Consider the following 13,588-nt stretch of genomic DNA (forward strand, 5'->3'; position numbering starts at 1 on the left):
CCCCGGCTGAAACAGAAAGAAATAAAAAGTTTAAGTTACTATTTCGAGCTACAATATCGTTACCATAGTGCAGTTAAATGTTGTTGCATATCCTCAACGCACAAAGACTTCTCAGGCCAGCCTTGATAAATAGCAAGAAAAATCAAACAGCATCTTAAATACAAAACTTGCATTGAGATAATTAAACTCATTTAAAAACAGGGAAATATTTTATGGAAAGCGTCTTTTATCCAGTACACTTGTGCGGTTATACAAATTAAAAACACGTAAAACAGCTGAAGGGGACCCTACGATGTCAGGCCCCCTTCTACCCACCAGAAACACCCGGAGCTGGGTAACAACGTACGGGGACTGGAAGAGAGCGGCCTGGTTTGGGGAGGTTCTGAGCGTCTGCAGCTTCAGCGGGGGCTGCAGATTCCCAGCACCTTTGAAAATCAGGCAATAAGGCTTTTACCTTATCCGTAAGTTAGTTAAAAAAATAATAATCATTTTTTTCCCTCCTCTGGTTGCATCTGATCTTAGGGATGGACTGCATCAACAAAACATAAACAAAACAGAGCAAGCAATGAAAAGTGCCATACTATAAATTACCAATATTTCGTTACCCATTTCACTGTTCGCTGGGAACTTAATTATTCGTTTTAAAAAAATTAAATCAGTGCCGTAGTAAACCTTTGTTTCCTATAAATAGAAGATTATAGCACAAAAAAGCTCACAAAACCAACCCAACGTACGACATTGACGGTGGTGTAAAAAGTTCAAAAAGTTGGCTTGAAAATCGCCTGCCAGAAGTAGCAAAATCCTCTTTCTGCAGGTTGCTTGAGCATCACACAGCCCAAAGACAAAGATCCAGCAAGGTAAAAAACAAAAACGAAAATCCCAACAACATGTAACAAGGATAGAAAGTGCTGCATATAAACCCCTGATGCACCAAAGATTATAACCAGAGACCACAGAATTTTTTTTTTGTGTGTGTGTGTATATATATATATATTAATCTAAACTGGAACATTCTCCAGCTGTGAAAATAGCCATTTAAAAATTTTCAACCTAGAACACAAAACCTATCTGGTCCTTCCGATGCGTGGGGCTATACATACAGACTCCATGATACAGTATTTCACGTAAACGGATTTACTATACAACCTCCTTGGCGAGAAGGAGATCCCAAATGCTATTGTAGCAAACCTCCCTCAGCGTTAGAGCTGAGCTGAAAACTACTGGACACCACAACGATGCATCATCTCTCAATACCCTAGCTGAGACTTTTCCACTAAGATGGCTGCAGCGAGCTGCTGAGCGTCCGTCACGTGAGGGTTCTTCTTCATGACGAGCCTCACAAGATCAGGAGGGAAGATGTTGCAGAGGTTAATGTAAACCTTCTCCCGGGTGTCTTGGTGCCTTGGGGGGTCTTGAGGGATTCCGCAGTAAGGGACCCGCCAGGTCTGGTCCTGCTGTTCAGGTAAGCTTTGGAAGGCAAACTGCTCGTAACATGGCTGCGTGGGGTTGCTCGGCAAGGAGTAGGTCTGGCGGTAGCCGTACGCGTCCATCCCGTAACTCTGCCTATCCCAACTTCCGAGCCCGTCTTGGCCAGAGTAAGGCTTTCTGTGTCTTAGTGGAGAATTATCGTACAAACGCGAGTCCGAAACGCTGTCTATCCTCGTGGACACGAGGGCTCTCCCCAGGTGCATGCTGTTTGAATGCGACGAACTCAGCGACGTCGAGTAGTCGTTTGGACAACTAGAACGAGCACCGACTGTTGGATGCTGTAGATGCACAGCCATGTACGGAATTGGTTTGTGGTGATGCTTTGGTTCTTCGTGACTATAGCTTTGCACCCGTGTGAGCGGCTCGTGGTAGTTCTGTAGGAAGGGCTGAGTGTTAAGGCGGCCATGGGGGTGCATATGCTGGCACTTCAAGTTCTCCTCTAGCTGTGGGTCAGGTGAACTCATGTACGAGCGATCGCTGTAACCCACGTAGGAATCGCTACTGCCACAGCTCACGCTCCCTTCGCTGCTGCAGTCAGAAGCTACAGAGCTAATCCTATAATCTGTGTCCAAGGAGAAGCGTCTCTCAGGACTACGAGGACCAGATATACTTAGATTTGAATACGCACTCAGCATAGAGTAATACCCCACATCCACAGGAGACTCACATTTTGGATACTGGTCGTAAGGCATTGGTGTTCCGTGATTTTTGGTTGCCATCATCACTGTAGGGTACTGTCCCTGTGGTCTTTGATCCTGAGGTGGGAAGTGAACTCCGGATGGAAGGCCGTTAGTTAAAAGTGCAGTACTTTGGGGTTTGGCAGCAGAGGAACTTGGTATACTAACTAAAGAAGGTACAGACCTGGTTTCCAATTTGTTTTTGGTGGGAAGCTTTTCCTCCAAGTCTTGATAGACTTGAGTCCTTATACTAGGATCCGATTGCCTCTTTGGAGCAGCACGCTTCAGCTCAGAAGTGCCATCGTTTTTAGTGCTACAGGGAACACTATTGCTTTTCACCAGTCCTCCTTCACTTGTAGGTTTGGCAGCTGTGCTTCTAGACATGGCACGTAGCTCATCAGCTACAGATCGCTGAGGCTGATTTCCTCTTTCTGGATGATAGTATTTGCATTTGTGTCCATAGGTACATTTCTTCCCTATTAACAGAAACATAATCAGATAAAAAAAAAAACTTCAACCAAATCTTGTTAATCATCAAACAATAGAAATGCCCCTCGTTTACATTTTTACTGATGATCTGAAAGATCTTGCAAGTGGTTTTGTGTGACGTGGTGAGATCTAAGATCTCCTCTCGTATTGGGGGGGAAAAGAGGCAGCGTAGTGTGCTGCAGCTAGTGCTCCAGGAATGCAGACCAACGCTACCAGTCACGGTTTGAGCTTGACAGGACACTGTCAGTGTGTCTGCACAACCCCAGGCAGGGGTAACGACCCACAGAGCTGTTAAGACGAGCAGGCTTCAGCTCAGTCAAGATGGTAGTGTGCCGGCAGGGATGCTCAGCGGCTCAACTTCAGACAGCTTAATCAGTTTTCCAGATGAAAACTTGTTACAAGCAAAGATATATTAGAACCAAAATACATTAGAAAAGGGCCTTCTGGAACTTGCAGAATTTAGGTGCTGTTTTGGACCTACGAACAATTAATAAAGTTTCTCCTTTAGTTCAACTAGTAGATAGAAATGTTCTAGCACATGAAAAAAAATCAGTTCAGTTTCCACCATCAGCTAAGTGCTTCTTCTCAGGCTAAGACAACAATGTAAAAACCTCTGTTAAAAACCTTTTATTTCTGGAAGTGTTAAACCTTTTATCTTAAAACCTTTTATCTCTGGCAGAAGCTTAGACCCCAGCCTCAGCAGTACAGAAAAATGACGAGTTAAATCAAATTACCGTATGGACACGGTTGCTTTTTATGTTCTGGCACAATAGGCTTCTTCCTAAGAAAATTGTCCAGACTTGGACCATGGCGGCCAAGAGGGTCATCAGGAGGCATAAATCTAGAAAGCAAAACCACAAGTATTACGGAAGCAAATAAGCCTTTTCACATCCCTCATTCAATGACCAAGAACCTCACGACCGTGTCCTACACCATGTCTTGCAACGCGGACTCCTCTAAGCCTGGGTGCTTTGAGAGCTGTTGTGAAAGGCCATCTCTCTGCTGCAGGTACTGCCCGAGAGATGAGCCACAGAAACAGACCGTGCGGCCGCGCCTGTACTGCTTCGGACACCGTTAGTCTAGCTCAGCCGACCGCTCTGCATCAACGCAGCGCTGCACGTGACCCACTCCTACATCACAGCGAGGGCAGCAATAGAGGCAGCGATCTTTGAAAACGCCACAACTAACTTTGCAAAACCGTGCTGATTGGCTAGGACTGTTCCATCAGTATTTACTCACTCAAATACAAGTGCCTGCTTGGCAGAGTCCTGAGTCCCTCCCGCTACAAGAAGCCACAAGTAGTAACTGCAGTGGATCAGTATGCTGGGGTATGAAGATACCACGGGCAGGTTCAAGCAGACAGTTCAACTAGAGACCTCCCGACGTTCACTTAACATGGGTTGTTTTTTTTTTTTTTTTTACAACTCTAGGGTTTAGCAGTAGGTTCAAGCAGACAGTTCAAATAGAGACCCCTCCACGTTTACTTTAAAAGGGGTTTTTTTTTTTTTTTTTTTTACAACTCTAGGGTTTAGCAGTCTAACCACAGGCACTCAGAAATGCTAGCTCAGTGTATCAAGAAAGTTGGACTATTATACCATAGCATACATCACACACAGCACGTACATCGACATACACCGAGAGGAAAAAATACCATTAGAAGATGTAAAGATAAAAAAGTTCAAGAAAAGTTCAAAAGTTCAAGTACTTTTAATCAAAAGACTGAATTTATGACTGACTATTCCTCCTGTTTTCCTACATGTACCTGATGATGTGGGTGTAAGATAAGAAATTCATGCAAGTCTTCAGCCTGTCCTTTCCTCAGTTATTTTAGTGACACGTATGAAGACAGAACGACTTACTTGTCATTAACGAACGAATACATCAGCAAACGTTCATCGATGAACTTCTTCCATTCAGGCTTTTCATTAGCTAGATCCCTGTAGTTATCGTTAGAAACGATGATGCCATCTGACTCAAAGGCCAGCTTCACTATAAAGCGGTCATCGTAGCACACCACCCTTCTCCCTTGCACTCGGCGGGACGGTGTGAACACAAGGATCTTCTCCTTTTCTAATTTGCGCAAGATTTCTTGATCTAGAAGGAATAAGAATAGAAAGTTAAAAAAGAAAAAGAAAGAAAATTAAAAAAATGTTTGTTTAATCTCCAAAGACATTAGATTTGAAGAAGAAAATCTGAGCATTTAGGACTAAACGTGTCTTAAATGGATATAGTCCAGCAGAAGGTGCCTGAAACACGATATCTGATGTTACAGGCAGCAGTCCACTGGCAATAATTAAAAAAAACCCCAAAAAACCAAACCAAACAAATCAAAACCTCCTGCTCCACACTGTTTCTCTAAGACTAACACAAGGGACCTTGTTGACGTTGCTGTGGTTCAAAAGAAACTCCTTGTCAACATCCCGTGTCAAAGTCCTTCGGCTGAAGGTGTGCCTTCAAACATCACTGAATGTTTCAGCAAATCGGGGGGCTGCAAGCAAGTGCAGCCAAGTGCTTCCCGTAACTGAGCTCCTTGGTGAAGACAGACCTCTCCCATCTCTTTGTGGTACCCAGCCAAAACATCTTTGGAAATAATGCCAGTAGCTCACGTTAGTGGGACGCTCTCATCAAAGTCTCTGCCCATCGAGAGAAGGGTTTACTTCTAGTATGCACGAGGACTAGAAAACTCGTGTTCTATATGAACACACAGGCTCTTCACAAACATTAACAGCATCCCCTGAAATGGGCTCTGATGGCGTCTTGTAACCAACAGCAAGTGTGGTTCTGTTTTCTGGAGCTTTTTTTTCCTTTTTTTCTTTTTTTTTTTTACCTCCAATAATAGTTCAGAATCTCTCTTTCCTCGAAGGTGTTTCAACTTTACATAGATGACGTCTTATCAAATCCAAACAGATTTCTCTTTAATCCTGCTAAATAACCACATTTAACATTTCACGTAATTCCTTCTTGCCCTACACAGACTGTCAGTCAGCCATCCCAAAGCATTTTCTCTTCCTCTGTGTGGAACCTGGAGATGCCAAAGAGCTTTGAAAGGCGGGCTCAGGCTACTAAGAAGGTTATACCTAGCACTTGGCACACATCCCTCGTGTCGATTCTCCCAGCTATCGCTCTTCTCAGAACGGACAAGCTACAGAAGAAAAATAAACAAAAAGCTAGGCAACATCTAAACCTGCAGAAGATGCTTGTGCAGTGAACGAGCCATGGCTCTTAACAATGGTTGAGATCTCAACTCTTTTGTAGCACAAGAAACTTGACAGGGAACATGTTCCATCTAGGAAAAAAAAAACCAGACTCCAACAGGAAGAAATACAGCATTAATATTATATATAAGCGATATATTTGATACAAGCATTTATCTGCTTAGAAGAAAAAGCACAAGATTCTGCATGAAATCCAACCTTTTTGTATTCACACACCACCCCCCACGCCACATGGTAAATGACGAATACGAGTGCGAAGGAAAGTGATTTTTCTCCCCCACTAAGAAAGAATATAGAGATCTGCCATGTGATGATTTGCAGGTAATAATAAGGAAGTTTCAGCTGTTGTCTAGTCCAAGAAGCTTCTCATGAATACTGGCAGTCTAGAACCGTCCTCACGTTAGCTATCTAAGAATTTTTCAGAATTCCAGGTAAGAATTTTTCAAAATTCCAGGTGGACGCATATTTCAGATGTGGATCTCTGGAAATGGAGCGTCGGCACAACGTATTTCACAAGACTGGTAGCAAACACGCTCCCTGCATCCTGGTAAGAAAACTTAAGAACCTCTGTTTTACAGAGAAGATATAATAACCTGCTTCGATCTTTCTCCCATTTTCAGGGTCCATGGCAACACATTTTCATTGCTAGACTGGTCATTTCTAAGACTTCCTACTTGAAACTAATTTGGGGAGCTTTTAGTCCTATCCACAGCTCTAGCAGATGTCACAATTTATTTCTAAGTAGCCAAATCCTCATTACTTAGCCAATAATCTTCTCATATCTGAAACACTAGTACAGTGAAAGGCTTCAAGAGAAGGGCTTCAAGAGAAGGGCTTCAAGAGAAGGGCTTCAAGAGAAGGGCTTCAAGAGAAAGGCTTCAAGAGAAAGGCTCCACATCGCTTGTGAAGTGGGGAGAACAGCTTTCCAAACGCTTTCTTGCATCAACGTGAGATATTCCAGTACCAATCAAGCAAACGAACTCTTGTGAAGTTCTTTCCAGATACTTGAAAATGCATGTGGAAATGAAGACACGCTTCCTTTTTCTTTTAGAAGCCATAGCTACTACTCTCAAAAGCTTCCTCCTTTAAAGGTAGCCACGTTTAAAAAAAACAAACCAAATTCCCCCCAAACCCAATCCACCCTCCACCCTAAAAAGCCCCTAAACTCCAATTCTCCTGGGCTTCAGCTTTAGGGCAGAGGCAGGATGACTCTCCAGCCTTCGCACAGAATCAGTTTGATCAAGAAATGAAGACCTCTACATCAATACTTCTTTTTTTCCTAGAGAAACACATTCAAAATTAAAATTTTCAGAAGCTGTCTCACTCATTAATAGTAATGATGAAAAGGGGAACCATTCCCTTTCTGTCAGGGTAATTCCCGCAAGCCCAAGCGTGGGCAGTGACTCACTGCAGGTGACTGGCAGACGGGCCAGCCTAGCAGAATCTGCTCACCGCAAGAAAGATCACTCAGCAAATCACTGCTTTCAAACCTCTTCTCTGCCAGCATTACATGGGCCTAGTGTTTAGAAAATGGCAATTACATTCCTTGAGAACTAGGTAGCAACGTTAAAGGAAAATTTATCAGGCGAGCAGAAAAGGACTGGGAGAGGGCATTCCTCTTTCTTCTTCCTTCCTGAAGATCACGATGAAGTTACTACACCAAAGATACTCTAATCTGTTACAGTCTTTCATTTCTGAACATTTGTTCGCTCGAGCAGTAGCGCTCCTGCTGTGCAAAGCATCAGACAAAACAGAGCTTACCTGTGATAAGAGCATCCGGTCTCGACTGTTCTTTCCTCCATGCCGGCACAAACACAGTAACATCCTTGTGGCCTCTTTCCAAAAACCAGTCTACCGCCAACTTGATTCCTCGACAAGAAAATACTTCTTTGTTCCCGTGGCTGAAACACACATTAAAATTCCTTGTTATGTGACTTGGCTTTTCTGTGACCATAAATGGAGCACAGCAGAGCGCAGATCCCAAAGCTATGCTCTCCACTTGCTCCGTGGTTTCTGAAGGCAGCTGGGAAGGCGTCAGCCCCAGCCTTGCCCAAACACTGCCGTCACTTGCAAAACGGTGCCGAACATTTTCAACACCTGTACACAGATTCAACAAGTAAGGAAAGCATAAGCAGGGAGTGTTAATAAACCTCAGAGCCCAACCAAAAGATGGGGTACAACAGGCATCACAGAGGCTTGGTGAAGGAAAGCAGGAGGCCTGAAATTCCACCAGGAACGAGCGCAGTGCGTTCAGGAACCGCCAGCGGATGAGGACTGCGCACCGTGTGCATGGTGGCAGGGGAAGAGACAGCAGAGCTTGGCTACAAGAGTGCTGTGAGTCCCATCTGAACACCGAGAGAGAGGGGAGAAGGTCTCCAGGCCATCCCAAGGGGGATGGCAGGCACTCTGCGGAACAGGTTAGGCAAACTGGAGAGACTGTCCAAAATCAACATGACAAAATTAAGACTTTGCTTAGTACTGCACTTCAGAAGGAAGAACTTTATTAAAAAAGCCGCCGAGAAGCAGTTAAGCAGAAACAGATCAGACAAAAGCAAAACAAAAGATGCGCATCTGTTGTGAAATAACTGTCTGAGGTGAGGCAAGAGACACAATTAGGTCATTTTCTAAAGGCAGGTGAGGCCTCAGCCAACTTCTACCTCCAGTTTCAGGCACAGGATATTACAAAAGACACAGATGAATGGTAAAGAATCCAAAAGAAAGCAAAAATGAGACGACGGGGAAAGGCTGAAGCAAGCGTGTTTTGTTAATCTGGAGAAAAAAGGCAGCCTGTGGAGGAACAAAACAATCTTCAGTATATAGGAAGCAATTAAAATAGAGGACAGAGATCAATCATTGAGTGTCCACGGAGAAGTTTTGGTAGCAGGGGACTGCAGGGTGGGCTCTGTGAGAAGCGGTCAGGGGCTGCCCAGCATTGTGCACGCCCAGCTCCAGCTGGCTCCACAACAGAGAGGAAGGGAATGAGGGGAACACCAAGGCTAGAGGAGGAGGAGGAGGTGCTCCATGATGGACAGGTACACCCTCAGAGGGACCTGCAGCCCGTGGAGAAAAGTGCAAGAAGGAAGGAACAGCAGAGAAAAACTGTGACAGCTGCGCTGAAGGGACTGTCACCTGTGGTCACAACAAAGCGTAGGAGAGGTGTCTGCAGTGAGGTTGTCACAAGGAAGTGGGGAGGAGAGGTGTTTGCAGCAAAGCGAGCCTGGGAAAAGGGCAGATGTTTCCTTCCCTAAGCATTTTAATGCTTGTCTTGTTTGTTTCCCGATACCTGAATCATTAATGAAATATTTATGTTGACTATAAATTCAGTTAAATCCCCCAGGCTGAGTCTGTTTGGCACATCAGTGCTGGGTAATTTGTTTTCCTCTCACTATGTTGACCCATGAGTTTTCTTGCTTCTGTTTTCTTCCCTGCTTTGCTGGTGCGAGGAGCCGTAGCTGACCCACCACAGTCCCACTGGGTGAGAACGGAAAAGTCCTTAACTAGCATAAGCAACAACTAAGCACTATGTTAGAAAAGACTAAGTGATCAATCGGACAGTCCGCCCATGGATTTGGGGATCTCCTCTCCGGGCACTTTGCAGAAAAGTCAGACAGCTCCTCTGGGAGGGTACAAGCAACTTTCGTGAGGTCTCTCCCAAGCGCACGGCTCTGTGTAGCAGAAGAAACACAGGGGCACGGCAGCGAGCCGCTACCTTTCGCTTCGCTGCCTTGTGTATAGCAGGTAGGGCACAAGCTGCTTTGTAAAAAAGTGGATAACTTCTTTAAATGTGGAGTGATTCGTGAAGAGGAGAGTATGATGATGGATAGACACAGGGATCCTAAAAATTCCTCCTCTTGCTTACTTTAAGGTAAATAAAACCACCAGAAAGTTATCTAAAAACTTTTTTAGTAGGACCATTTTAAAGTATCTACTATTTCCAGTTTTCTAACGCGTACGTTCATTGACACTTTGAGGGAGCTCGAGTAATTGTGAGATGGATGAAATGCCAAAAGTGAGAGAAAAATTCTGAATCAATGTTCAGCTTTCAGAAGCCTGCAGAGGAGCTGGTGTACATGTTTACCTGTCTAAGTGTCTGGAGAGAAGGAGCCATGGCTAACACCTCTCACAAAGCAAAAAAAAACCCAAAACCCCAAAAACCAGCCCACTACTACTCTCTGGATGTAACTGAGGAACTGTACTACTTCCTCTTCTAATGATGCTGCAGGTAGGACCTGGAAACGTAATCTTATACTAAGCTACTGCAATTGTTGCCAGTATTAAAGTTTGTAGATTTTAGTTGGCACAGTGTACTCCAAAGATAGTGCAGTCCATCTTCCATGCCTACAGGGCTATAGTAGGAACACAGTCAGAAGCAAGACACCTATACACCTCAATAATCCTGTTTAGCTACGGTTGTAGGTCTCTGCAATCATACATTCCCCCTGCTGTATGCTAATACCATGTAATGCACTATTACACTGTAATAACAGAACAATAAAACGCATAGCAAAATTTTTCTAGGCATTGTTTTACACTACGCAGTTATTCTCGTGCGTGTTTAGTGAACGAGTAGTATCTTTGTGTATTTCACAACCTTCAAGGAACGGGCAACCAAACCACACACCGATGTCACATTTAAAATGCAACATGCATAGAAAAAACGGTCAACATTATTTCCAGCCATGGGAAGTCTAATTACATCTCCCTGCGACAACACAAAACTGGGATCCTTGGTGTGCGTTCAGCACCCAGTGGGCAGCCATAAGGCTGATACAAGAAACTACTCTCCATGCTATCAGCATGTCACGTGCAACCTTAAACACATTGCGATCCATTTTAAAACAGCCGGGAAGGGCTTGTTCCAGCCAGTAAATTCCAGTGAAATCACTGTCCTGTTATTACTCTAAACAATCTCCATGGTTTCAAATGGACAAAGCCACTTTTCACTCCTGACAGGGAACAAGTATTTTGTCAGACTACATTTGAGTGTCAGTATGTTTCTTCCTGTAAGTCTGAGAAATCATTTCTGGAATGAAATCCTGGCCTCTCCAAAACAAACGGAGATTCTTGCCTATTGCTTTCCATCAGGTTGGAATTCAAGTCACACTTTTACAGGCAGAGGGGAGGACCAGGCACTTCAGCTCCTTAGTTTTCTCTTGCCTAATACAGACTATAAAAATTCTTTCATCCAGAACATAAATTTTAAATATACTTAAACTCTATGAAACAGAAATGGGAAATGCATTACAACAGACAACACCAGCTTTTCTGCACTGCTGAGCAAGTTCATTTATAGCTTGTGTAAATCTTTGCAATTTTCCCCTTTCCTTTTCAGACACACGCCTAAGCTGGCATTTGAGAGGATACGAATTCCAATAAATTTAAATGATTAGTGAGAAAGTCTGTGCAATTAAAATTTGTTCTTTCCTCCTGTTTTGTCATGCAGATTTGATGCTCTCCTTTTTGTGATCTTTGCGCTTTATCAGCTTTATGATACATCACATGGTGAAAAGACTGAAATCATGCTGCTGCTTCTGACTTTTCCTTCTGATTAGTTGTAAAAAAGAGGAGAAATGTTTGTGTTTCTTTGTCAGGAAACTTCCTTTAACAATCTCTGCCCAATTTTTAGTACGTGAAAGCTTAAAGTCCCAATGACAGCTGCAGCCCCGCGTGAGACAGTGGTGTTACACTGCTTCGGTTCTGCTCGCTACATTTCAGCTACTGCTCTCAGTTGAAGGAAGATAAAGTATATTCCTTACAAAGTATCTATTTTTCTTTCACACCATGCATGAATTATTCTTTTTACCACAACTCTTAAATGTGGCCTGTTGATTGCTGTGTTTTATTTTTAAATTTGCTCACTTCCTGAGCAAAAACCAATCAAAGATTTTCTAGACTACAAGAGTTAGTAGAAAGTGGTAAAACACCTATGAGAACATTTTAATTTTCTCTGTTACTTTCCTAGCCCCCAGAATAGATTTTCAAGTGACTGTCTTGAAAAGAGTTGTGGTATACACTCCTAAAGCACCGACTGCTTACAACAGTTGCAAACCTTGTGGCATGCTCTGATGCACTATTCAGACCAGATTTTGAAAGCTACGGTCCTCAGATTATGAAGGCTCCAGAAAATATACACACTGATGACAAGAGAGAGTAGAGCTGAGGTCTACCATAATGTCCATTGCAATACACACATTGGTTTTTACACAACTGAAATCTGGACACATCAAGGTACTTCCCATGTAAAAGCATGTTGATTAAAAGCAAGAAAAACAAAACTAAAACACAGATCTGCCTAGTAAATTTGGAGAGTTACCAACTATCTTCTTCTATTATGCCACAGGAGGAAAAAAATGTGTTCAGTCCATAGCACACAGAGACAAGAACTTCCCCCTGTATCATATTAGTGACTCATTAGCCTGGCAGCCCAGTTTTGTCACTAGCCTCATCCTTTTTTATGTGTGTGTGTATATATATACACACATAGATATTTAAAGCTCTACTCATTTCCTAATCACAGAAATAATTTACCCCAAAGCATTTCTCAGTAAGCTGGGCCTTCTACCATCCCTGCGTTTGTTCCTTATATATATATTTTGGTTCCAGCACAAAGTGGATGAAATAGTTCCCAAATGTTATTTTTTCCATTAGCCCACGACAAATTACTCCAATGCTTTGAGGTCTTTGAAGGAAAAAAAGCTTTGGAAGCTGTAATATCTTTCAAAACATCTTTAGTGTGTCAGGCACTCTACAGAGTATGGCAAGCGTGGTTGCCAGCCAGAGACACGTGCGGGTGTCTGACTGAGCAAGAGTCACACACTCAGCAGTCAGAGGTCAAAACAGGCAAAGGGAACTTATACTCAAAGCTGCCAGTGACCAGCTCCTATCCACATGATCGTTACTTGTTGGAAATATATTTTTACCTGTGCCTTAAAGAGACTTCTCAAAACAACCTAAAATCTAGACAGCTGGTGCCACTGAAAGATGAACATCTGAATCAATAGTAACACAGAATCTGAGAAGAGGCTAAAGCAGCTAGTAAACTGGGTAAAATTAAATGCAATTAAACTGTCATAAGACAACTGCATAGGGCACCGATAAGACAATCAAACCATCCTTTGGTTGACACAATTCACAGTTGTGGAACAACTTCTATGTAGACAAGATATCAGCGAACCTTTTACTACCGCCAAACGACCTGCCTCGTGGTGAACGCACAGGGACAAGACTCAATTGCCTAATGCTGGTTAGGCACCTTTGGGTGCCTCATACTTCCTCCCGCCAAACGCGACGCTGAATGGAACTGGGGTGTCTGTCAGGCCTGGATGTATGTTTGTGATGCCACCAACCACCTAGAACATCCACGGCTGGAGGGATGGCTGGGCATGAAAGCTGTAAGAAAACTGTTACATACCTGCCTTAAATGGGAGTACATTTAAATAAAAACACTCCCCCAAATCAGCATCTTCCTCTCACAAATAAAAATTAAGTATGCAACGGTTATCTCATGTTGCATTCTCCCTTGTTCAATGAAGTTCCATCAGGCATCATTCAAATTCACAGGCCAAGGTTTGCCAGAAGGGGAAACTGAAGTGCATCACCTCCATGGCCTGGGAATCCGAAAGGTCAAGTTTCCAGAAGAATCTAATTGCTCAAAACAGGATTAATTGATTTCAACCTGCAAACCCAGATGGCACATGATCACAAAACTTCAGTTCTTTT

General features: G+C 43.3%; 1 protein-coding gene across 1 annotated transcript in view; it reads right to left on the minus strand.

Moving 5' to 3' along the window:
* Window positions 1–1,247: 1,247 nt before the first annotated feature.
* The window catches only part of ZC3H12C (zinc finger CCCH-type containing 12C), a 24,205-nt gene continuing 11,864 nt past the window's right edge, over window positions 1,248–13,588 (minus strand). The window contains exons 3-6 of the mRNA XM_010134904.1: window positions 7,631–7,770; window positions 4,514–4,748; window positions 3,389–3,495; window positions 1,248–2,641 (exon numbers count right to left, since the gene is read on the minus strand). Of these exons, the coding sequence (XP_010133206.1) occupies window positions 1,248–2,641; window positions 3,389–3,495; window positions 4,514–4,748; window positions 7,631–7,770 (1,876 nt within the window). The remainder of the gene's footprint in view (window positions 2,642–3,388; window positions 3,496–4,513; window positions 4,749–7,630; window positions 7,771–13,588) is intronic.

Source organism: Buceros rhinoceros, unplaced genomic scaffold (assembly GCF_000710305.1).
Source record: "Buceros rhinoceros silvestris isolate BGI_N320 unplaced genomic scaffold, ASM71030v1 scaffold1644, whole genome shotgun sequence".
Taxonomy (NCBI): domain Eukaryota; kingdom Metazoa; phylum Chordata; class Aves; order Bucerotiformes; family Bucerotidae; genus Buceros; species Buceros rhinoceros.